The 25,858-nt window shown below is 45.7% G+C and overlaps 1 protein-coding gene across 3 annotated transcripts in view; it reads right to left on the bottom strand.

Moving 5' to 3' along the window:
• CACNA1E (calcium voltage-gated channel subunit alpha1 E) overlaps positions 1-25,858 on the bottom strand; it is a 329,991-nt gene that overhangs the window by 283,354 nt on the left and 20,779 nt on the right. For all 3 annotated transcript variants that reach the window (XM_019976906.2, XM_019976908.2, XM_019976909.2), the window contains exons 2-3: positions 18,238-18,343; positions 17,248-17,387 (exon numbers count right to left, since the gene is read on the bottom strand). In XM_019976906.2, coding sequence (XP_019832465.2) covers positions 17,248-17,387; positions 18,238-18,343 — 246 coding nt within the window. The remainder of the gene's footprint in view (positions 1-17,247; positions 17,388-18,237; positions 18,344-25,858) is intronic.

The following is a 25,858-nucleotide window of genomic DNA, read 5'->3' as shown; positions in this document are numbered from 1 at the left end:
ACTTGCTCAGGGTCACAGAGCCACATTCAGACTTTACATGCAAAACAGTGTAATTCCATAGCCTTTGTTCTGTCCATCCTGCCAGGCTGTGTCCTGTATTATAACATTAACTGACTTTAAAGGGCTAAATGGATAATATGTCTGAAATGATTTCAAGATTAAAGTGATAGAGAAAATCCAATAATCTATTGTTCTTTTAATCCTCTTCAATAAAAGACATCTTCCCAGTAACCAAAACCATATTCCAATGAATGGATTTTGACCTATCACAGATAAATCCCTTTACTCTTGTCAGTTAAAGTGCATCAGGAGGGAAACAAAATCAGAGTCGACAGTCACTGTGATATATACGCTAGGAAGGCAGTGCAGCATCATGGTTAAAAACCCAGCTTCTGGACATAGAGGCCAGACTTGAGGCTGCCACGAGGGAGGTGGGGTGGGGAAGGGAAGTCTTGGAGTTTGGGATCAGCAGATGCAAACCAGTATATACAGGCTAGATAAACAATCAGATGGTGCTGTATAACACAGGGAACTCTAGTCAATATCCTATGATCAACCATAATGGAACAGAAAATGAAAAAGAATATATATATTTGTAACTAAGTCACTTTGCTATACAGCAGAAATTATTGAAATCATAATTTATTTTGAAATTTATTTTAAAATTCAAAAAATTTATTAAAATCAACTATATTTCAATAAAATTTAAAAAAATAAAACAAATTCAAAAAAGCATAAGTTCTGGGATTGGGCAATTTCATTTGAATCCCTGCCCCATTGACCACTAGCAGTGTGACTGGGGAAAACTCCTGAACCAGCTAAGCCCTACTTTCCTCATCCAGTGGTAATAATAATAGTATCTACCTCATAGGGTTGTTGTGAAAACTAAAGGAGAAAACCCTTCAAAATGTTTAATGCAGTGCTTCACACTGACCATCAGCTGTTAACTAAGCCAGCACTCCTGAATAAGCAGGTAATTACAATTCTCCATCCATTCTTCCCCTCCCTGCCTCCTGACCTGGCATTGCTATGACAAGGGCCAGTGGCTGAAATGAAGGAACCCTTTTCCAGAGTTGGACATAGTGAGTATCAATAAATAAAGCTAAATAATTTGGGTAACTCCTTTCTGAAACTCATTTCATTAGGGTCTTGAACTTGAAGCCAAACCAGCCTCTTCCCTTCAAAAAAGCTCTCCTAGATCTAATGACATAACCCCCATACAGAAGGCATGTGAGAAGCTGCAGCAAGGAGCAATGTAATTGACATCCCTAAGGACCATTCAAACACTCTGGCCGCAATAATAAATCCTCCTCCAAAGACCTACAACAATCATTTATTTGCTACTGACTCCAATTTATTTGTTGTAGTCACACACAGTTCACTAGTAAATATCTGACTTCTCAACCTTTTTTGTGCAAACCTAGGACAGAAAAAACATTAGCAAGGAAGAAGCTGGTTTTCCCTTTGACACTGGCTCCTGATCCTCTGTCCTCCTGGCCACGGAGTTTGCAGTTTGCCAAATGTTAACCAGCAGTGATATCCAGGCAAACATGAACGTTTTATAAATAGCCTCAACTGGTTTCTTAAAGAGGAAAAAGCAACACAAAAATAAAATGAAATGAAACAGTCTACTTTCTTCTCATTCTTACTTTCAAAGCCTGATCAAACTAGGGGGCAAAAGTGTTAAGGGCTGCTGATACCAGCTTCTAGTAGAGGTGTCAACAGTTGCATGATTTCCCAGTGACCTTCCGTCTCTTCCTCATTTAACTCTATTACTGTCCCTCTTGCTATCCACAACTAGACCTTGTACACAGAAAGCATTTAATAAAAAGCGGATAGATGGAAAGCTGAATGGATAGAACAGATTTGCAAACTTTCCTCCTGATCAAACAGTTAAAATTATCTGTATATGGATGTTATCTCTATATCAGACTGAAAGCTCCTTGAGGGCAGATATCTTCCTATTTACCTTTTTCATCCCAATACTCAGTAAAGTGTTTTGTATATGCATAGGAAATATTCCTTGAATCGATGGGTATTATTAATAACTAGAAGAAAGTATTTATTATATACCTACCATACATCCAACAATTTACATTTTCTTTTTTAACCCTTATACTCATACAGACAATGATGAGGAAAAATGCACAAGCAATCACCAAAAAAGACTTAACTATCCAAGTTACCTGGGATCAACAGTGGAAGACAAAGAACCCAAAGGCTAACTATGGATTACCTAACCTTGGATCGAGATCTGGGTGTCCCTGGCCTGGCTTATATCTTTCCCTCTTCTAACCACTACTAGAGACTGAACCACCAACCAGAACAAAGCTGTGTCCTGATCACATTGTGCTGAGATGTCTTATGGACAGATACACACACATATATATATTCTACTCCAACCAAACCATTCCGTTCGTGAGTGCAAGTACTTAAGGTATTTTAGACTTAAAAAAAAAAAAAAAAGGGTCCAACATTGACGATGGTCTAACAATGGTTAGACGATGATCTAACTTCCATGTCTACCTCACCTCCCGGCCAAAATCGGGTATTAGCTGCTGGCAAGTGACCTTCCACCCAGACACAAGAGTACCAGGACTACACTAGAGTTCAAGTTCTCAAAGCCCTCTCTGGGCCTCAGCCCCTTCGTCTGTAATAACGGGTCACACTGAATCATCCGTTCTTACCCTTTCAAGTGCAAGGTTCATTTTTTTAATGTCAAAAATCCCAGATTCACTTCACCCTCCCAGAGGAGTTATTTCATTAATACAACTCCACAGCAACTCTGTTAGGTATTACTATCCATCACCACCTCCCGTCTTTTTCAGAGATGAAGACGCCGCGGCTCAAAGAAGCTGGACTATCCATCACTACCTCCCGTCTTTTCACAGAGATGAAGACGCCGAGGCTCAAAGAAGCTGGACCGCTTGCCCACAACCACAGAGCTAGTAAACAGCAGAGCAGAAACAGGAGCTCCAGTCTGCTTATCTACAGAGCCCAAACTGCTAACCACTGTGCTATACTAGCTAAAAGAGAAGCACAACACCAGTATTTAGTCCAAGTGTGTTTATATCTGATAAATTACAATGGCACCCACACACATCTTAGAAAAATGATACTGTGGTACGGAGTTGTGAGAAACACTATTCAGGAAACAGCCAATGCTGGGTGCAGCCATGAATCTGCATGTCCACTGCAATAATTCCAGGGGTCTCTTCAGGTACATTCTTTGTTCCTTTATTTAAAAACAGATTTATTGAAGTATTGTTTACATACTACAGAATTCACCCATTTTTTTTTAAGTTGGAAGATAATTGCTTTGCAATGTTGTGTTGGTTTCTGCTGCACAACAATGAAAATCAGTCATAATTATACACACACACACACACACACATATCCCCTCCCATCCCATCTCTCTAGGTGGTCACAGAGTGCCAGGCTGGGCTCCCTGTGTTATACAGCAAATTCCCGCTAGTTTTCTGTTTCATACATGAAAGTATATATATATATATACTGGAGAAGGCAATGGCACCCCACTCCAGTACTCTTGCCTGGAAAATCCCATGGACAGAGGAGCCTGGTAGGCTGCAGTCCATGGGGTCACTAAGAGTTGGACACGACTGAGCGACTTCACTTTCATTTTTCCCTTTCATCATTGGAGAAGGAAATGGCAACCCACTCCAGTGTTCTTGCCTAGAGAATCCCAGGGACGGGGGAGCCTGGTGGGCTGCCGTCTATGGGGTCGCTAAGAGTCGGACACGATTGAGCAACTTCACTTTCACTTTTTACTTTCATGCATTGGACAAGGAGATGGCAACCCACTCCAGTGTTCTTGCATGAAGAATCCCGGGGATGGGGAAGCCTGATGGGCTGCCATCTGTGGGGTCACACAGAGTTGGACACGACTGGAGCGACTTAGCAGCAGCATACCATATTTGTTTTTCTCTTTTTGACTTACTTCACTCTCTATAACAGGCTGTAGGTTCATCCACCTCCCTACAACTGACTAAAATCCATTGGTGTATTCTTAAAGTATATACATGCTTTTATTTTCTATCTGTGGTCCTAAAATGTTAATTCCTGGGTGACTTGCTAGTGCTCAGCTTTAGTTTGTTTTCAGATCAGTCACAACTGGGGGGAGTTAAAGTAATCATGGAAGTCCTCCTTTGTTTGCAGTAGAAGCTGGTCAAACTTTGAGCTATCAGATTCCCAGTAAGGAGAACCCACCTCATACGTGGATCTGTTTGCTGGAGAAGAGGGGTTGAATGTCAAAGTCATTCTGTAGACAGAGCTCTAAGAAGGTGTCTGTCGGAACTAGCATCACATGCATAAGCACATACACAAATACATCACTCTCCATAGCACCTGTCCCCAACTCACCTAGTCTTTTATTTTGAACTACAGTGAAAAATGAAAACAGAAAGGTTAGGGAGAGTAAGAGAAGAACAAAGCAAGAGCAAGGAGGAAGAAGCCAGAACATTAAAGAGCTGGCTGCACTCATGTGAAGAGAGGATGTGAATTTAAGCACTCAGTGGGGAAGCCTGGGGTAAGAAGTGAACACCTCCCACCTCGACATCAGAGCCCAGCTGAGAAGCCTCCATCTGGGTGACCTGTCTCTAGAAGAGAGAACACAGCACTTACTCAGAAAGGGAGCTGAGAGGGGAGGCCTCTGTTTCCTTTCCCGACGTGAGAAGTGGGAAGAGGATGAATTACAGAGCATTTTAAGCTCCCCCTAGAAGGGGCCCCTAGATCACAAAATGGTATATTTATGGTGGCTATTAACCAGAGTTCAATTCAGATCCAGATTCGGCATCATGATGTGTCACGGGCTAAGAGAGCAGGAGGAAGAGAAACATCTCATCAACAAGCATGTGGGTTGGCTTGATCTTTTGACTATTGTTCTATCAGAAAAATAAAAATCCTAATAATCATATAGCAATGTTCTCAGAAAAGCATTTTTTAAATAATTTCTCTGCTGAACATCAAAAATAAAAGCCCACACACTCATCAATTCTAACCCATTATTTGAATCAGTAGGAGACACTCAGAGTGTGAATCCAGAAGGCAGGACTATGTCTCTACTCCAGGCAGGGTTAACAGATCTTTAGCGTAGAACGGGTTAGATTATAAGGTCTAGAGACTGGGTTTTGGTACAGTTCCAATAGGTTAAGCAAAATTATAGTTGAGGGCCACTGTTGGATGGAGGAGGCAAGGGAGAGGGAGGGACTCTTTAAAGACATTAATTCTATCTTAACACTGAGCAGACTTGGAATCATTCAGGGAAGTTCTATTTTCTCAGCGAACATCACCCATCCCCATTCATCTTCTGCAAATATGTCGACTTCCCTGCTTCCAACCAGCCAACGGCCTCCCACTGAACATCCCTGGTGGTGCCAAGCAGACCCTGAATGATGTGGCCCCTCCACTTCTCCAACTCCCCTCAGGTTACCATCACCTTAGTCACTACAGGCTGGGCTCCACCGGCCTTCTTCTGTTCCCCAGGGCTGCCCTCTCCCACCTCCAGCCCTTCACATTTGCCCCAACCTCCACCTAAACCCTCCTCATCCTTCCCTTCCCTCTTCTCTCTGTTCCTAGAGAAAGGTTCACTCCATCTCTGGGTTTCGACACCAACTTCTTGACCTTCTTCCCCTCAGATTAGGTTAGGGTCCCAGTATAAAATCCTCCTAGCACTGTAACACGTCTTCTCTGCAACCCTGATACACCTTTAAAGTTTAATTTAGTATCTGTCTCCTCTGCTAGACAGCTAGCTCCAAGACAACAGAAACTAGACCCCCACCCAGGACTGCATCCCTCTTAGTCAGCACAACATCTGGAACATAAGAGGCCCAAGACGAATACTGGCTGCTTCTATCCTTCCCTCCCCCAGGTCTTCTCCTGGCCCTTCCTCCTCCTATGTCTTTCCCCATAACTCAAAGTTTCAGATATGGGGGCAAGGGTAACCCTGAGTGGGAGGCCCAGGAGATAAATCCTTCTGGTTTACCCGCCCATCATCCAGAGTTTTGATCAAGACTGCACGGCAAAGATACCCTAAATCAGTTCTAGCTCAGCTTCAACTTCCCGTGGCCACGCCTGTGGTTCTGGACTAAGAATGACTCCTCCAGGACTAGTCCGGACCTAGAGGGTTGGTGGGGGAAGAGGTGAGATGTACAGAACCCCCACAGGGATGTAAACCGTGAGACATCACCACAAATGCCATCTCAAGTGTGAAACAGTCACACCTGTCACTCTGCCTTCCATTCACTGTCCCAGAGCTTGAGGCCAGGGAGAAAAGCCACGACCTTGAGCTCCTCTCCTAACCATCCTGTCACCAAGGCCCAGGCTCCTGACAGAAGAGTGGCAGCCGAGACGGGAGGAGATGAAAGGCAAGGGGGAGGACATCAGAATTCAGCCTCTCCTGTCAGCTCTCCTCAGAGAGAGAACTGGAATGGTCCTCCTGACTGGACATTCCTCCCAGGCAGAAGGGCACTCTCCTCAACCCTCCTTTCTAACGTCCAGAGCCCTCTGACTTGTGTATGTTTGTGTGCTGCGGAGAACCAGAAGACAAAGAGAATATTTTCTTAAAAAAAGAATCTGGAAAACAGCGTTGATGAGGTTAAAAATGAAGGCCTTTGTTTCCACTTTTACTTGGAATTTCTTTATTGTTGTTGATAATAACCACAGGAGGATTTGGCTAGTTCAAATAAAATTAGATACTTCTAAGAAGAAATAAGATATACCTCATATCAACTTGGAGGAAACTTCTGTCTTTGAGCAAAATGACAACTAAGGGGAAATTTTAAATCAGCCATAGTCATGGAATCTGCAATAGGTTGCGGTGAAACTTGTCTGTGTGGTTGTTAGTTTAATGGAGATAAATGACGATTCTGAATGAGGCCTACAGAACTATAGTATTTGCAATGTTTTCGATTTTAAACATCTTTTTTAAAAGGCGCTCAAGGTGCTTTGCTGCTGCTGCTGCTGCTGCTGCTAAGTCACTTCAGTCGTGTCCGACTCTGTGCGACCCCATAGACGGCAGCCCACCAGGTTCCCCTGTCTCTGGGATTCTCCAGGCAAGAACACTGGAGTGGGTTGCCATTTCCTTCTCCAGTGCATGAAACTGAAAAGTGAAAGTGAAGTCGCTCAGTCGAGTCCGACTCTTAGCGACTCCATGGACTGCAGCCTACCAGGCTCCTCCATCCATGGGATTTTCCAGGCAAGAGTACTGGAGTGGGGTGCCATTGCCTTCTCCGCGAGGTGCTTTAGGTGTATTTTAACATTTATCTTCGTAACATCACTGACCTAGGGGGATAGTATTTCTCCTCACCGATTTCATATTTTGCTTCACTGTCTTTCAAAACACTCTGGCTGAGACAGCTGTGTTGTACAGGAGACACTGCATGGGGTTTAGACGGCTGATAGTATAATGCAATGAAAATGCCGACCCCTCCTTTAGTAAGTGTTTGGCCTTGAGCTCGTGACTTAGTCTCTTTGAGTTTTGGTTTCCTCATCTTAAAACAGAGATAATATCTGCCTCGCTTTGTGTTTCTATGCATAAAATGATGTATGCAAATGCTGAGATAGTGTATGAGGGCTTCCACATTTGAGATAAGACATGCAAGCTATAGGTAAAATGTGAGCCCACATCACCAGCAGCAGCATGGTCATTACTGAATTTTCTTGTTGTGAGACCTGGTGAGGTAGGCAGTGGAAGTCCTACCTTTATTTCATAATTGAGATTTCATAAAGGAAAGCTGAGATGGTTTAGGTATCACCTAGTACCATACTGAAGGACCAGAGAGGGAAGGTATACTAGGGTGAGGACCAGGACCCAAAACCCTGAATCATGTAGTCCACTATATTAAATTCTGTTTCCATATAAGTTGCACATATATTCCAGCCAAGTAATTTTTAAAAATCTGATTTATTTCTTAACACCCCAGTGGCCTGAATATAATCTGGAAGTAACAGATTCTCACTGCCAGAGAGAGTGGAGTATAGCTTCAGTTGAGCCTGAATCCAGAGTTGACCAACCAGGAGCCAACTCAGCACATTCCAGCTCTAAAACCATGGACAGGTGGCTTACCTATGTGGGTCTCAGTTTTTTCTCCTGTTAAAAATAATAAACAAGGAAAGCTGGACAGATTTATCATTCCCCCAGGTCTAAAATTCAGTGGCTAAGTCTTAGCAACCTCAGACTTAGCCTTCCTTTGTACGTTCTCCTGAAGCCCAGCACACCCTCTTGTTCCTTCCAGCATCTGCCCTGCTCCCTTTGGCGATCTCTCTTCACTCCTCGTATCTGTTACTTTCTGATTCAGGGAAACATACACTGAACAGTACTGTTGCATCTCACATTTCACACAGACCTGTACACTACACTGACAGTAACAGACAGAAGCACACAAAAGCCCTACCCAAGGGAGGAGACGTACATCACGCACAGAATGGAAATGTAGACCCGCCCTTTAATTCTCGAGTCTCTCTTGTAAATCTGGAGAATGAACATTAATGCCATGGCCACCTCTGCGTTGTAGTCCTGCCTCAGACTTTTCACCCCCCGCTGCCCTCTTTCACACACACTCATGCACCTGCCTAAGACTGGATGCATTTAACTGCCTTCCAATGGGAGCTCCAGACCCAGGGTGGTGGTCTAGCTTAGAGAGTACCTGGTCATCGTGTCTTTCCCTCTGTTACCCTGAATGAATATAAAGCCAGAAAAATGCTCCCAAACCAAACCACCCGAGCATTCTGAGCTTCCTCCACTCCCCCTGGCTTTCCTTCCTCCTTGTTGACACCAAGACCAACTCAGGACCCCATGAGCTCTCTCCGGTTTGAGCTTCTGTCAATCTGTGGAGGTGACATGAAGCAACGCTCAGGAAAGAGAAACGAGCCCAACGGCAGCGTCATACACCAGAACATAGTAAGTAGGTACTTACATAGTAAATACCTACTCTAATCATGCAATAAATATCTGTAGAAAGAATTAATGATGAGTCTCGATAGAGAAAAGGGATCAAGGGTCTATGTAATAAGAAATGATCTCCCACCCAAGGAGCAACTGCAGCTCAACCGCCTGTCAATTACTAGCTGGGACTCTCATCTGAAGTCTCCCCAAAAGAAAGTTTACATTGTCAAAGAGCAAAGAAGAGACCTCCAAAAGCTCCACGTTTTGCCTTCTGCCCATCTCCTCCCTGAATCCAAATTCCATATCCTAACTATCTTTTCCAACATGAACCCATCTGGAGGGAAATGCAATTAAGACAGAGAACTAATGTTCTGACGAAAGGAGAAGCTGCAAGCAGCAGCTGTGTTCCCCCAAAGTGGAGCTAGAAACGAACAAGGAGCCGGTGAGGAGGTGGAGGTCTTTCAGACGAGCAGCCCAACTCCACTGGGAGAGAGAACTTGAGAATCAGTCTAGCTTAGGGCTAGCGGAGCACCCCAACATCAGGATGAAGGCACCCGAGATCTCATCTGCTTCTACTGCCTCAGTTCCTTTGAGTAGCTCCTAGCCCCCATCACGTTGCCTCACTTGGCCTCAGTTTCCCCATCTCTGAAACAACAAGCTCCAATGACTCCTCCCTGTACCCAGCCCTTTCCTGCTCCCCACCCCCCACTTGCTTCACCCACTTAGAGTGAAGAGAATGAGTAAAAGACAGGTCTGTAAAAGCTCACCAGGCTCACTGGCACGGAGACGCTATATAATCCCAAGTGCTATCATTCTAGTACCACAGAGATTTAAATTGGGCTGGGGGCCCCGAGACTGCGTTATCAACACCTCCCCCACATTCTCAGCACTGGGGAGACGGTGCTGGGGAAGGAAATCTGTGCTTTCCTCGATCTTTAACTGCTCGGGAAACGCGTGTATTAGGGCGGCCTCCTTACAGAAACCCTCTAAAAATACCTATCGATGTATATTTAGCTTCAGATAGCGTCCTCCTACCAACAGGCTCCAGGCTGAACCACTCTGCTTGTGCCATGGTGAGAAGCTGGGCACCTCCAATGGCAGCTCCCAGCTCTTCTGCGGCATCTCCTAGGGCTCTTCTCCTCCCCCTTCCCTTTTCCCTTCTTTCTTCTTCCCTCTGCACGGTGAGGCACCTCCTCCCAAACTGCAGCTCAGGGTATGGCAATGGTTCCCCCCTCTCTTTTCCATTTCCTTTACTCAAAGTGAATTCCAGGATGAAAAAAGACCTGCACGGCGTCGAGCACAGGGTTAGAACCAATCACTGCTCTAACCGGTCCCTGCTCCAAGCCTTCAGTGGGTCCCTCTGCCTCTGGCTCCACTACGAGCTCCTCCCAGCTGGCCTGAACTGGCCCCTGCTGCCCTCTCTGGGAGCGTTGCTCACTGTTCCCCTGGCCACCTTCCTGGAAGCACCCTGTGTGCTCTCTCTCAGCTTCAAGGATTTGAATTCTTGAAGGATTTGAATTCGCAAAATTCTCCTACCCAGAAAAGCTCTTCCACTTCCTTGTCTAAGTCCTATCAGCCTGCCCTGACACCCCAATTTCAATGCTCCTTGCTTCAGGAAGTCTTCCCCAGTACCCAGAGCTAGACGGGGTACCCTTCCTCTGGACCATGACACATGGTCCCCTGCTGGGGACACTCAGCCCTGCACCACCCACATGCAGCACACTGCCTGGCCCATTGTGGGTCCTCAACAATATCTCCTGAAGGATTTGAAGGAAGACAGAGGGGTGGGGACAGGTGGTCACCTGGGCCCTGGAATGATGGTCTTGGTGGAGGAAGGAGGCTCAGACACATCTGCCCACTCTTCAGAGTTAGTACTCACGTTTCTGCAGCTAACAGAATAGCCAAGAGAGGTCATCTCCCACAGAAAAGCTAGAAAAACTGATCATAAAGCATGTTCTGAGCAATAAAGATATAGACACAAATGTAATTTTTGCAATACAGGTCAATAGATGGCAGCTTTCATTACATGGCAAATGCTGGGTGAGCCAATAGTGCCCTTCTCTCCATATCCCTCCATCGGCCAATACACCTCTAGGAAGTTGGGTTGTCAGTATTCAGCTCTGACGCCACCCCTTGCACTTATCACCCAGGAAGCAATCCCAAAAGGTAACCCTGAGAGTCCAGTAAAAGGCCAAACAACAGGAAGTTCAGTATCTCTTACTCACCTAGAGACTCAGTTCCCAGTCTTCATTTCTCTAATGGAGTGATCAGGATTCGGGCAGCTAGGCTGGGTCATAGCTACCTGAGAGAGCTGCAGGTAAGGCTTGGCTTGGACCGACCAAGGGAAGGACTGGGAATAGGCGACCCCTCCATACTGACAGTCTCAGGGTGCCCCCAGCACTCTCTTTCACATCCAACCGGTGACAAGAGAATCTGGCATGGACCAAGTGATTCCATTCTACTAGCATTTATTAAGTGTCTACTCTAACCACGCACAGACATGAACAGGGTTCAAAGACACAATCCTGGCCCTCACTTTCCTATTCCTACCCATGGGTTAGGAGTGCCTCTGAGTTCTCATCCTCCCCTATCATCACCCATCTATTCTAGGGGCTGTGACCTGTTTTTAAGGCTAATCTGTAATAATGACTTCAAATAATTTAGAATTATCCAGGAGACCTAACAAATATTTAGAAATAGCATCTCTTGAATTGTTACCAATATAAGAGAGATCCAAAGTTATGTAAGGTAATAATTTGTTAAGAAAGTGAAAGTGAAGTAAAAGTATTATTCGCTCAGTCAGGTCCAACTCTTTGCAATGTCGTGGACTATAAGCCCACCAGGCTCTTCTGTCCATGGAATTCTAGGGAAGAATTCTAGAGGGGGTAGCCATTCCCTTCTCCAAAGGATCTCCCTGACCCAGGGATTAAAGCAGGGTCTCCTCCATTACAGGCAGATTCTTTACCATCTAAGCCACCATAATTTGTTAAAAGAATGGCAAATTCACTGTCTTTTAGAAGAAATGAGAATACATTAACCTTGGTATTTCTCAGTCCCAGAATTTGAGTGTTCAACAACATATAGTTTGTTAAATAAATGGGTGGATGGATGGATGAACAAGCCAACTTATGAAACAAGGTGGAACTTCTGGTTCAGTTTTTACAGATGAAACCATGAGAGTTAAGTAACGTGCCTTCTTAACCACTGAGCAGGGAGTTGGCTGTATTCCAAGCCCATGGATAGAAGTCTTAGGATGGACACAGGGGGCTCTAGTCCTCTTCAAGTCACATGTGAAGCTTCAGCTCTAGCTCCGGGACATCTGCCTGATTATACTGAGCCCGTCCCACATGGCTTCAAGGGGACCGAAGAAACACCCAAGCACAGAGCTGCAGAGCCTGTGAGGTGGTGAGGTCACTGACAGCATAAGGAAATGACTGTTGACAAAGGAACTTGGAGCCAGAAAATGTGGGCTCATGTCCGGCTCCAGCACCTCCTAGCACCCTCTCTGAACCTTGGTTGCTTCATCTATAAAATGGGGATAACAAGATCCCATTTGGGGGATTATGAGGAGTCTATGAATAATGTACATAAATTACCTCTGAACCATGAATTGCCTCAGCTTACAGACCTAAGAATTCTGAAAGTTAGCAGGTCTGGGGTTCAGGCAAAAGACAGTGGCCCAGGCCCCCCAAACCCCTGTCTCTGAAAAAGGACATTGATGGTAGGTCCTTGGTTGAGCCAGCTGTCTGGCACCTCAGCTCCCTCCCTACCTCCCATCACACACTGAGAGCTGAGAAGCCGGACAGCCTCAGCCGAGGCGATGTCCTATTCCAGCAGTGTCATTCCTCCTCTGCACAGGAGGCGGATGCAGGTGATACCTGGGGCTGAGATGAGAAGTCAGAGTGGCCAGCGTGGGCTGCTCATGGGACAGGTGTCAGGAAGCCTGGAGAAGGGGTTGCACCAGTAGGGGCGACACACCAGCCCTGGGTCAAAGGACACGTTCCAACTCTGGATCTGCTGTCAAGCTGCTGGCGGTCCTGGGCTGAGCACTTACCCGCTCTGACTACTGGATGACTCTGATCTCAAATCTGATCTACCTGCTTCTCTGGGCTGGTATGACAACATACTCACTGTAGCTAAGACCCCAAGAGTTGTAGGTGCCCTGTGGTTTTACTCACCACCAAAAGAGACGAATGCTGTCAATTAAACTATATCATGCCATTATTGTAAGACGCAGGCTGTATATTTTAGACATGCACCTGCAGGAGAAAAATGCATTTTAGAAGCAATGTGACATGGTAGATGAAAGCACTGTCTGAACAGAAGACAAAATTTGATTATCCATTCCCATGGGATAGAATCACAACTCTGAGCTTGGATCTCAAGAGTGCCATGCCCCTTCCCTGGAAAGAAAGAAAGAGTACGTTCAGGAAGAACAGGGGCAAAGTCCTATTGGTTCGGATGGCCAGCAGTGGCCTTTCAGCAAAGTCTGAGGAGCTGCCAACAATGGCAGATACCGGGGCTGGTGGAAGAGAAAGCAGAGAGGACAAGTGGCTTGGCCAAGGGCTCAGCACCCATGCCCACTCGTGCGCACCCCACACAAGGGGACACAGAGGGCCTTACTGGTTACACTGATGAAGGATTCTGTTGACCTCTACAAATCTGCCCCTTCAATCATGTGGCAACCCTCATTTGAAGGCCAAGCTTATGGCTCCCACTAGCTTCTCTTGTCTTTCAATGCCAATTTCTACATCTTCCCTCACACATCCTACTTCCTAGGCCCCACCCCAGCAAGCAGAGTCTCTTCTAAAAGAACTTCAACCTGTCACAATGCCTCTTAAAATGTGACACCCAAAAGATGTACACTGGAGCATCTTTAATAATTATTCATAACAGCCAAACCCAGAAAGCAACCTAGGTCTCAGATAAGTACAAAAATGGATACAGAAGCTGAGTACATCTACTTCATAAACTGCTGATCAGTCTTTACTGCTTTTTACCAAAATATGGAGTAACATGTACTATGCCCATAATATACTGAGAAAAGGCAGCAAAATTACAAGCATTGAAAAGAGAGCTTGCTAAGCATCAAAAAGGCCGGAAGAAAATACCACAAAATAATCAGGAATTTTTCTTAGTGACTTTTTTCTTTTTTTCCATATTTTCCAAATTTTCCTTATTAAACATAGAATAGTTTGAAATGAAAATAAATGGACTAGACAAGAAATTTCAAATGGCCTCTGACACATATAAGATTTGGTGAGACTAAGAATTCACATAATTTTAACATTTAACCCACACATTACAGTAGTCTTCTTTTAAACAGATCATATTTCTAAAATGACTCAGATTCATTTAAGGCCTTTTACTGTATAGATCTTCCATGACTTATGATGAGGTTACACCCCAATAAACTCAACATAAGCTGAAAACACATTTAATACACCTAACCTAATGAACAATGGAAACAGTGAGAGACTTTTATTTACTTGAGCTCCAAAATCACTGCAGATGGTGACTGCAGCATGAAATTAAAAGACGTTTACTCCTTGGAAGAAAAGCTATAACCAACCTAGATAGCATATTATAAAGCAGAGACATTACTTTGCCAAGAAAGGTCCCTAATGAACATCAGAGCTGAGCCTAGTTACCTTGTATCTTCTTAGAACACTTGCATTAGACTACACTTAGGTAAAATCATGCAACACAAAGCTAATTTTTTAAATAAGTGTTGAATATCTCATGTAATTTATTGAATACTATACTGAAAGTAAAAAACACAACAATAACCCTCATGATCTCAGGGCTGACTGGGAGCTGTATCTGCCACTGCCCAGCATCATAAGACAGTACCATCCTGCCTACGGAAAACATCAAAATTCAAAGTTCAGTTGCTACTGGAGGAATATTGCTTTTGCATCATCAGAAACTCAAAAAAACTGTAAGGTAAACCATCATAAGTTGGGGACTGTTTATATAGTATATATTATTTTAGGGACATTTAAATCATCCCCAAGCTATTAATATTAGCAAAAGTCAAAAGATAACAACTGTTGGTGAGGATGTGGAGAAAAAAGAATTCTTGTGCATTGTTGGTAGAAATGTAAATTGGCCCAGTCACTGTAGAAAATAGTACGGAAATTCCTCAGAAGAATTAAAAATAGAGCTACCATATAATCCAGTAATTTCACTTCTGGGTATTGTGTCCAGAGAAAATGAAATAGAGACATTTCATGTTCAAAGAAAATGAAATCATTACCTCAGACAGATGTCTAAGGACCCCTGTGCACTGCAGTATTATTCACAATAGCCAGATACGGACGCAACCTACATTTCCATCAGTGAATGAGTGGATAAAGAAACTGTGATCCAGATATACATGCACACACACACACACACACACGTAAGAACATTATTCAGTCTTTAAAAAGGAATTCCTGCCATTTGTAACAGCATGGATGAACCTAAAGGGCACTATGCAAAGTAAAGACAAACACTGCACAATCTCAGTTATATTGACTATACTAATTTTTTAGAAGTGGAAGTCATAGTAACAATGGAAGGAAAGGTGGTTATGAGGGACTGGGGGTAGGGGAAAGGAGAAGATATTGATCAAAGGGTAGAAACTTTCAGCTACAGATGTATACATTCTGCAGACCTAGTATTCATCATGGTAAATAATAATACCTATATTATTATATTATTACTATATGATCATATAGTAAATAATAATGTATAACATACTTGAAGTTTGCTAAAAGTGAGTTTTCAAGTGTTCTAACCACCATAAATAAAATTACGTGAGGTGATGGATATGTTAATCAGTTTGATTGCAGTAATCATTTTACAATGTATCAAATCATCACATTGTATACCTTAAATATAGACAATTTTCATTTGTCAATCACAGTTTAATTAAATGGGGATAAAACCCACAAGACATCACCCAGGTGTACTACAGTCTACACTGTGTACTTCTGAAACACTACGCAGAAGCTGTATCTTTACACACTAAATCACACTTTAAATGCAGTAGTAGCATTTTCTTTTAGAAAAATAACCAGAAGATCCTTTTGTAAGACAACAGATGTTTTTAAACATAAAGAGTCATCTCTACTACTTATCTGTTCCCTATACTAAGGGGGTCAATGCTCACTAGTTTCTATTTATACATTCTAGTCTATTACACCTTCAACTTTTCCCCTTTCACTTAATCATAGTTGACATGAAGATTAAACGTATGACAATTCTGTCTGTTGCACAAGACAATGAAAAGATGCAAGTGTTTCTAAACTCTCATTCTTGTCAGATTTTACCTGCCCAAGTCCTCTGAAAAAAAAGAAAAAGGTCTTCTTTGCTCCCCTCTGTCTTTGGTCAATAGTAATGGTAGCTCATCTCTCCCCGCTCCTCACTTTTCCACCCAGCTCTTAACTTGTCCTCACAGGTTTCAACTTCCGGGCAGCGGGTAAAGGAATTTCCATGCTACACTTTTTGCAGCCACGCCCACAGAGGACCCACAGACTGCCCCCTCGCCTGCAGGTACCAAGAGCAGCCTGATACAGAGACACACGAGAAGCCACAAAAGCCTGAGGAGGCATGCTCACCAACACCAGTCCCAAGACCCATCACATATGCTGACAACAGCACCGGACCGGCCCAGTAGAGGCACACTATATTCATTTTCAAAAGCAGAATTACCAAATATTTAAATAAAAGTGCTGCCATCACATATACCACCTTAACACAACGTAATGTTACCATGTCAATTTCCAAAGGGATGTGTTATCAAACAGTTTCACATGATTCAGTTTTCCAGCTTCTCATATTATAAACATGCATAAATCTATAAATAAATAAATCTGTAAATCATTTTTTTTTAAATCCTCTTTTGTCAAGACACGAGTCCCAACTATCATTTCAGAGAATATACTTAAAAGAGTCTTTCCCAACCTCCTAAAGAAAACTGCACCCTATAGCATCCTTTGGCCCATTACAGGGGTTTTCCCTCATGCCAGGGCAAGCTGCTTGCTTTAGTGAAAAGACTCATTTGGAAACATGTGTTCAGCACTAGCAGAGCATAGAACGGGAAACCAGAAGCAGCAGCAGCCAGACCTTGGGTCCACAGCCTCTAATGCCATGTGCGTCTCCAGAACACTTGCACTCCCCTGCAGCTGGCTCAGCCATGGCTCAGAACCATGGGAATCTTATCCTTGAACTTCTTCCTCCTCCTCTCCTCCACAGAATTGTCTCCCCCCACCCCCGCCACTCCCAGGTTCTTTGCACCAGCCACTTCATGACCCTACAGGCACCTCCAAGTGCAAAGAAGAGACGGGAAGAGGACTCACCCACTGAGGACCACGATGAAGTCCATGACATTCCAACCATTGCGGAGGTATGATCCCTTATGGAAGATGAACCCCAGGGCCACGATTTTGATCCCAGCTTCAAAGCAAAAGATCCCAATGAAATAGGGTTCTGTCTTCTCCTGCGGGATGAAGAACAGAGGTGTTGGTAAGAGGAGGACTGTTTCAACCAAGGCACTCCCTGCCTAGCTACCCCTCTGCTCTGACTTTTCCTGTCTCCTACAGGACACCAGGCTGCCTGTGCTGAGCCAGGCCCATGTACAGCTGGGAAGTGAGGGTGCTGCAGGACTCACAGAGTGCACAAGAGCAAGGGAAGCCAGCTGCAGAAGTGGGTGGATGTGGGGCTCACACCCAGGACCAGCTGTCTTCCCAAGGCAAATACTGATGGTGCTGGCTTTGCCTTGAAGGGGCTAGCATTCCCACAGATGGTCATCACTTATACTGGAAGCTTAAGAGTCCTTTCTCATCCATGGGTAATCAGACTGGAACCACTTACCCATTTGTTTGGATTTTAAGCATTTTCTTTGTTCTCTTTGGGAGGGGTACTTTAGACACATGGATAATTTCTTTACAGAGAATATGGACAAACATTTAGGAAGTTCAGAACCATGAAGGCACACAGGCTTTGAGCATCCTTCATGCTCTCTCCTTTACTCTCCCTTTTTCCTCTCATTCTCAAAGTCCCCCAGGAAGAAGAGAGAAGAAAGCGGACCCTGGGCCTTTCCTTTCTTCTTGCCTGGCTGCCATGTGCTGTAGACACAGAACTTCCTGGGAGCAGAAATTTAAAAGGTCAGTCCTCTTTATGAATCCCAGTGGGACTTGTCACCAACCTGTTCCTCAGCAAAGAACAAATTCACAGAAGTGTAGAGTAGGAAAAGAGAGAAGGGGGCCAGGTGATGAAGCAAAGGAGAAGGAAACCAGGGAAGAAGAGGAACAGGGGGAAAGAAAGATGAGAAGGAGAGAGGCACCTACCAGTCTGCGGGACATTGGGGTCTTGTCATCCTCAGGAAGATGTTGCTCCAGGGCCAAGACGATGCAATTGGCAATGATGGTGGCCAAGATCATGTACTCAAACGGCGTGGGAAAGGAGGAGTTAAGAAACAGAATCACCAAAGAGAGAAGGACAGCCTCCAAGATGGCTATGTACATCCATACACAAACTTCATCAACCCACATCATGCCTGTGCAGTCAGCATGATTGACAGGAGCAGACCGGAAGGCAGAACAGTGGCTGGTCCTTAGCACACGGAACTAGAACCGTTTCTGATCAGACTCTGAAGACAAAGCATGTTCTCAAGGAAAGGAAGAATGCAGTCAGTAAATAATGTATTAGACATATGGTAGACATTCCAGATTCTTAGTGATTTCACTGACATATCTGGGAATTAACCAGGACCGAAAAAGGAAGTGGGACAAAGAGAGGAAGAAACAATGATGCTGTTGCAGGCTCCATGTTCTTTATCTTCAAACCACTGATGCTCCAGCAAGGATCCAGCTGCGGCTGTTTGTGGCTGTCTCTGGCAATCACATCTGGAGTGCCCTTCTCTTGAAGCTCTGCTCAACTGAATAGAAGAAGGGCCCTTAGAAAAGGAGCCATTCTCTCCATGAGCTCCCTTTTATGTTAATATCCAGTTCAGGATAATATTTAATGGGTCCAGGAGAAACTAGCTTTGTCCCATTTTATTTTCTCCTAAGCGTCTACATCTAAAGGAAGCAGAGATACAGATCATGAGCTTGCATCCAGGGCACCGAAGTCGGGGCCTCTAGGAATCAAACTACAAATGAGAGGATAATGAATTCAGGCTTTGTTTTCTGTTGCATTTTTCTGAAGAGAGGTGAGTGGGCTCCCTGCGACTTTTAGAAAAACAGGACTGTGATTCCAGTGCCAGCATCCTGGCTCCCGCAGAAAGGTTGTGCTGTAAAACCAGGAGGAGGCGGGAGTGGGGAACTTCTAGAAAAAAGGAGAGGGAATCACCAGCTCCAGAGTCATTCTGCACATGGGATTTCATTCTATAACTACTATTGCGACAAACAGGAGTGAGCTGCTGCCGCTAGTCTTGCTGAACAACCTGTGATCTGGCAGCATCTGGAATCCAGGCGGGAGCAACAGGTAGTAAGTGCAGTGAAGTGGAGGGAGAGGAAGGGATCTTGTCTCCCTCCTACCCCCATTCAGGCTGGCTGTGCAGGACATAGGGCCCAGAGCCCTCCCTAGGTGGCACAGGAGGAGGACAAACCATAAACACGTCCCCCGATGCTTCGTCATCCCCACCAGGTTATATGTGGCTGTGAACATCCATGGTCAAAGGGCACTCACACATCCCTGACAGACGGAGGAGAGGGGGGTCCGTGCAGGATGCAACTTGCCCGCCAGTTGCTCTGGTCCTGATGCTAGAATGGTAGGTTGCAGGGGGTGAGATGGCCAGCTTGCATCCGAGCCTCCAGAACTTTTCATTTTCATTTAGCAGCACCTCCTCCCTGCCCCCATCCATCCCTGAGTCACAGCCCCAGCAGCTGGCTGTCTTCCTTTCCCACACACCCAACACTCGCCCAGGACTCATACCCTCAGGACAGTTCTGCCAGCTTCTGCTGTCCTGCAGGGCAAAGCAGCCAGATCTGAAAACGAGATGGGCCTCAGAGAACCTCAGCACCAGCCTCCTGCCTCCACACCCCACTGTGCTCACTGAAACCCACTCAGTCAGAGGAGAGAGCCTCACCGCACCACAAAGAAAGCCCCCCAGCCATCTCGCCATCCCTTCTGCTTCGGTCTCTCTGTGTACCAAGCTAGGCCCCTGAGAGCCAAACACTCTAGCAAACACACCTCAGAGATGCTCATCTCACTTAACGTGCCTACGTTCTTGTGACGAGTTCCCCCACACAGCTAGTCCACAGACAAACTGAATTCCCATAGTTTTATCTTTGCTTCTGCACTGTAATTTCACCCCAGAGTGCCCCAGACGTGAATTCATCCTGAGGTCGGGGCGCTCTACAAGGCCTAAAGGAACATCCCTCTCAAGGATGCATGTATTTGACATTTTCAAAATTTTAAGCCAAAGGATCACTGCTCTGAGTGGGCCCTTAGACATAAGACTGCAGGCAGAGGGTTTGGGTTGGGAGGATGTGGAAACAGGGTCTTCTCAGAACCTATGAATTACCAAACTCTCACTTTTAGATTCTAGCCACCTAGGCCTTGGGTGGTGCCATTTATTGAGCCCTCGTGAATTCTCAGCCATCCAGATACCTGACCAGTCACAGGAAATCTGACTTGTCAGCCTCTCTCCTGCTGTAAGCATCCTGTATGGTGATGGCCACACCTTGCTGAGGAGGCTAGCCCTGTGTCTACCACAAGGCTGATCTGTCTGCACCTGGACATTCTGGGCTAGGTGAGCTTACTGGTCTGAACAGAGAGTTCTGTGCTTAGGTTATCTGACTGGGACGCAGAGGTGTGAAGTGGGTGTGAGGATGGGTGGCAGAGGGGGTCCAGAAGCCCAAGTGGACTAGGTGAAAGAGAGAAGGGGGCCAGGGAAATCTTAGGAGAGAAGACCAGGAAAGAACACCCAACCCTACCCAGGCCCCAGCCACTCCCCCTTGTAGCTCTTCCCTTCAACCTCCCATCTGCTTCTCTTTCTGAAGAAAGTACAAAGAACGGGCCCTTACATGTCAGTGCTTTTGCTTCCTCCTGCAATGGCCTTTCTCCTCTCTTCTTGGTCATATATCAAGATCAAGGTGAAATATCACCTGGCCTGTAAAGGTTTCTCCCTGTGCCCCCCAGCTCTCCACAGGGTGCAATTTCATCATCACATTGATCTCCCCAAGAAACTCTACCTGGAAAGCAGGGCCAGGGTTTGTTCACGTCTCTACCGGCGGGGCTCAGCAGAGCTCCAGACACAGAGAAGAAATTCACTCAGTGTTAAGCGCAGGCTGAGTGAAAGGGAGGCGTCCCCGCCTGTGAGCTGCAGCTCCGCTGAGGAGCCATCATAATGACCAGGCTGTAGTCACTCCTGCTGGCTTGGACCCCCACCTGGGAGCTGACTCAGGGGCACTGCTCCCAGTCTTCCCAAGACAGAACTTCAGGCCCTTAGCAACGGCTCTGATGTACCTCCCAGGGAAAGAGCCTGGGCTGCAAGGAAGGGCCTGCAGGGCACAAGGATGCACCTCACAGGACAGACAAAGACGTGCTCAGAAAGGTCAAAGGCAACTCTGCGTCGCCAAGGCCTCAAAGAGCAACACCCATCATGAAACAGAACAGGCTTGCCTGTCCTTTACCATCTCCCAGAGATTGCTCAAACTCTTGTCCCTTGAATCGATGATGCCATCCAACCACCTTATTCTCTGTCATTCCCTTCTCCTCCTCCCTTCAATCTTTCCCAGCATCAGAGTATTTTTCAACGAGTCGGCTCTTCACATCAGGTGGCCAAAGTATTGAAGATTCAGCATCAGTCCTTCCAATGAGTATTCAGGGTTGATTTCCTTTCAGATTGACTGGTTTGATCTCCTTGCTGTCAAAGTGACTTTCAAGAGTTTTCTCCAGGACCTCAGTTTGAAAGCATCAATTCTTCTGCGCTCTCTATGGTCCAACTCTCACATCCGTACATGACTACTGGAAAAATCACAGCTTTGACTATACGGACCCTTGTCAGCCAAGTGATGTACACATATCAACTCTTCAAAAAAAGAAACCAGCATGCATAGAAGATCCCTTTAATGAAAAAAAGATTTTATCAGAGCAAAGGAAAAAAATCTGTCTTGTTAGAAGGATAATGAGTTTTCTTGGGGTAGTAGGATTTCTTCTTTGCTCCTTAATGCAGTGTGTTATAATGAGCATGTATTCATATACAGCTGTGAAATCAATTAAAGCTAGATTTATTCTGAAACAAACAAGTAAACAAACCAACATAAAAACCTATACCAACCTGAGGGTCATGGAAATTATTAGATCAAGATTTCTGAGAGGATCAAATGCAGAAGAACAAAGAGACTGGACCAAATGAGGAAATGGCCATGGAAGTTCTTTGAAACCTGCAAAGCTGCCTCCTCTGCATCTGTCTCGCTGTCTGCTTGCTAGGGGCCTCATTTTATAAACTTTCTTGGCAAGCTCCCCGAACACCCTTTACTCCTTTCTCCCTCTGAGCCCGTTAATGAGGACCTGTGTCACTCCAACTCTCCCTTCCCCGTCTCACAGCTTCAAGACAATCATTAGGGAAATGATAAAAATAGGTTTCCTTATTGATTTATCTCTGTTACCCAATGCTCCTTCCTTCAAATGGTTGACTTGTTTCCTTAGCAACACAGCTAATTCAAGCAGCACGACTTGGCCTGCACACCTGCTATTTGTTCATCTCCTTTCCTGAAGCCCAGAGAGCTGGGGCAGGGGACAGGGAGGGCTGCCCTCCCGGCGAGCCACTGGCTACCATGGTAGTGCTGGCTCTGCCTGTCCACAGAGCCCTGGTGGCCGGGCCTGGGCACTGCCTTCCCTCTGCCCACCCTGCAGGGACTGATGTGAAGGTACAGGACTGAGCAGGACTTGGGGCCCATGCAGCAAACCTGGGTGCCCCCAGGGAGACAAGCATCTCTGTACCACCTGGTGCTGATCCTAGGTCCCTTCTACTCTCAGCAGCTTCATCTCAGAGCCGTGAGGCTGGGACTCCGGGGAGACTGAACGAGCTCAGAGGGGCCGAGGGCTCACCAGAGGCACGGCAGGCCGAGGGAATGCTGTGCTCCCTTCCAACCCCAGGGCTGGTGGAGCACGTGCTGTCATCGGGGGCAGCCTGTGGGCTGTGCTCCCTTCCAACCCCAGGGCTGGTGCAGCATGCGCTGTTGTCGGGGGCAGCCTGTGGGTGCCTAGGCCGTTCCTGTAAACTCCTGGGGGAGTCCAGAATAGCACAGTCTCAGGATAGCAGGCCTCAGGACCCATCTTCATCCCTCACCCCAGGACCAAAGCACGCTCCCTATGGGCAAGTCTGTCTCCTTTCCTCCTGTCCACCCTTGACTCCTGTGTGGGGATGCCCAATTCTAAGAGATGGAAGTCAGAAGACAGCCTGGGCATCATTATGCACAATCTTCTACTCACAGCTGCACAGACACATTCTAACAAGTGGAATGTTGGCTCAAAGACAGTCTTGGGGCAGGGGGTGCTGCCAAGTCTGTGATTTCTTCAACACCAAAGGGATAGTTTAAAAATGAATGATAGTGAAATCTAGCTATCCAAGACCTTCGGGCTGCCTTTTTAATATGAGAAGAATCAGAATTTCCCTCGTGACCTGGAATGCGATGGAGAATATGTAGTTTGGCAATGGAAACCAGAGCCACGGTTTTCCACAAGTCACCCCAACATGGTACTCAAGTCAGGGAAAACCACCACCACCCATTCCTCCAGAGCCAAAGAAGGACAATGTGAGGATCAAAGTCTAAGATGACACGCGAATATGCACACACTACTATGTATAAAATAGATGATCAACAAAGGCTTACTGTATATATAGCATAGCAGTCTGCTCAATACTCTGTAATGAATGACCTATAATGGAAAAGAATCTGAAAAAGAACAGCTACATGTATATGCATAACTGAATCATTTTGTTGTACACCTGAAATGAACACAACATTGTACATCAACCATACTCCAATATAAAATAAATATTTTTAAAAAGAAACCTTTGAAACCGCAAGGTGCTACACACATGCGCAGTCATTTTTATTCTCCTACTAAATCCATCTTTAAGCATCAGCTGTGGCTTGAAGCTTTGGGGGAAGCATCTGTGAGTGGTCACAGCCGCCGGGAGTGGGCTGGCTGGCTGCAGCCAGGGGCTGACATTGAAGAGACCCACAGCAATAAAGGATTGAAAAGAAAATTATGGTAATGAGTCTCCGGGAAGAGAGCAAAGACATTTGGCCCAGAACCTCCTGGGAATATGGAAAGCACATCCAAACAGCAGTCCCCAGAGGAGGATTTATGAAGCTGATGGCTCTGATGCAATCTTTCCCAGTGATTAGAAGGAACATTCATCACACCCAAGGCCAGGGCTAAGAATGGGAGGGGTTGAACCATCATAGAGGTCCGGCTCTGGCTCCTACAGACCCTGATGGAAATGCAGTGAGATAATGCTGGTGAGATCATAGCCCCTGCCTGGGCCATGGAGAACGACACATCTGCCCTAGAGGGACCAGAAGTAGGGCAGAGACGGGACCTCATGCCTAAACCCCAGACATGGACAGGGCCACCACCATCGTCTCCACGGACACTGTCTGCACCCCTCCCAGAGGCCAGTATGCTCACAGGAAAAGTCGTCTCCCAGCCTTTCCACACACGCCGTGTGTACAGTTCTTCAATGCCTCCCAGACTGAAAAGAAAATCCAAACCAGCCCTGGTAGGCCTGGGGCCAGCTCTCCTTCCTGGAAAGATGTTTCACCTTCTCTCCAGATCATGAGATGAAATAGGAGTGACTATGAGATAAAAAGATGATGAGCCAAGAGGGCTTTCTAACAGTCTCAGCAAGCCTTCGCAGCTCTGCCTGACCCAGGTTCAGAGGTTAGAGGTCAGGTTCAGAGGTAAGTCATGGTCCAAGGGAGCCTAGGCCCAGAGGCTAACATGCTCCTGGATAGGCTCCTCCTGGACTTCTTTGAACCTGCTTCTGTGGCTGACCCAGCAGGACAGAGTATCCAAAGAAGTCTCATTCAGAAAAGGAAATAAAGAGAGACATTGCATTCGTTGGGGTTCTCAGGGGTTACTGATAAATTTTTCAATTTCCTGAAAGACAACGTTAAGCATCTGAATTTATCAATGTATGAACCACTCTCATGTCTGGGGCAGGTCACACCCTCAACTCCACCCCCAACTCTTTTCTCAGTCCTTATTTTTAGGTTCCCAGTCTCTGTCCCAATGGGGTGGACGACACACAGCCACTGAAGGGCAGGAGGGCTAAACCCCAGCGTTTGCTCTTGTGATAGAACAACCAGTACACAATTCTGACTGCAATTCTGGAAATCCATCCTGGATCTGTCCTGCCTTTCCCATCCCCATTCATCCTGCTAACAAGCAGGAAAATGAGGTGCAAGGCTCTGCATACTTCGCGTTGTCCCATTTCATTATCTCATCGCTTCCTTATTGGAATTTTTCTCACCACCCAACGCGCCTTAAAAAAAAAAAAAAAAAAAAAAAACAGATTGAAAAACCAAACTCCTTTCTCTTTTTTTAAAACAAAACAAAACAAAAATGTGTCATGTGACTTCCAGCCTTAACATCAGTTTTTTAACTTTGGTTTCCATGGTGGTGGGATGCAACCTACCATCACCATGACAACAGCTGCCTCTGTTCAAATTCACCATCTGACAGGCAGTCCTGAACACACCTCTCTCCCTCTCTCTGTCAAGAAGATGGAAATGCCATTACACCTACTCCTAAAGACTGAAATCCTAATGAATGAAAGACAAAGGAAGCAATGTTGAAAATAGAGCAAAGAGGCAGAGAACCTCCCCAAAAGGCTTTCTGTTTGCCCATACGGCCCTCTGCTCTCTTAGGGAGGTCAATGGACTCAGTTACTCAAAACAAAAGATCCCCAGCACTAACCCTGCGATGTTGGCTGTGTAGCTGCATTGA

The sequence above is a fragment of the Bos indicus genome, chromosome 16, assembly GCF_029378745.1.
Source record: "Bos indicus isolate NIAB-ARS_2022 breed Sahiwal x Tharparkar chromosome 16, NIAB-ARS_B.indTharparkar_mat_pri_1.0, whole genome shotgun sequence".
Taxonomy (NCBI): Eukaryota; Metazoa; Chordata; class Mammalia; order Artiodactyla; family Bovidae; genus Bos; species Bos indicus.
This window is presented reverse-complemented; position numbering and strand designations above follow the sequence as displayed.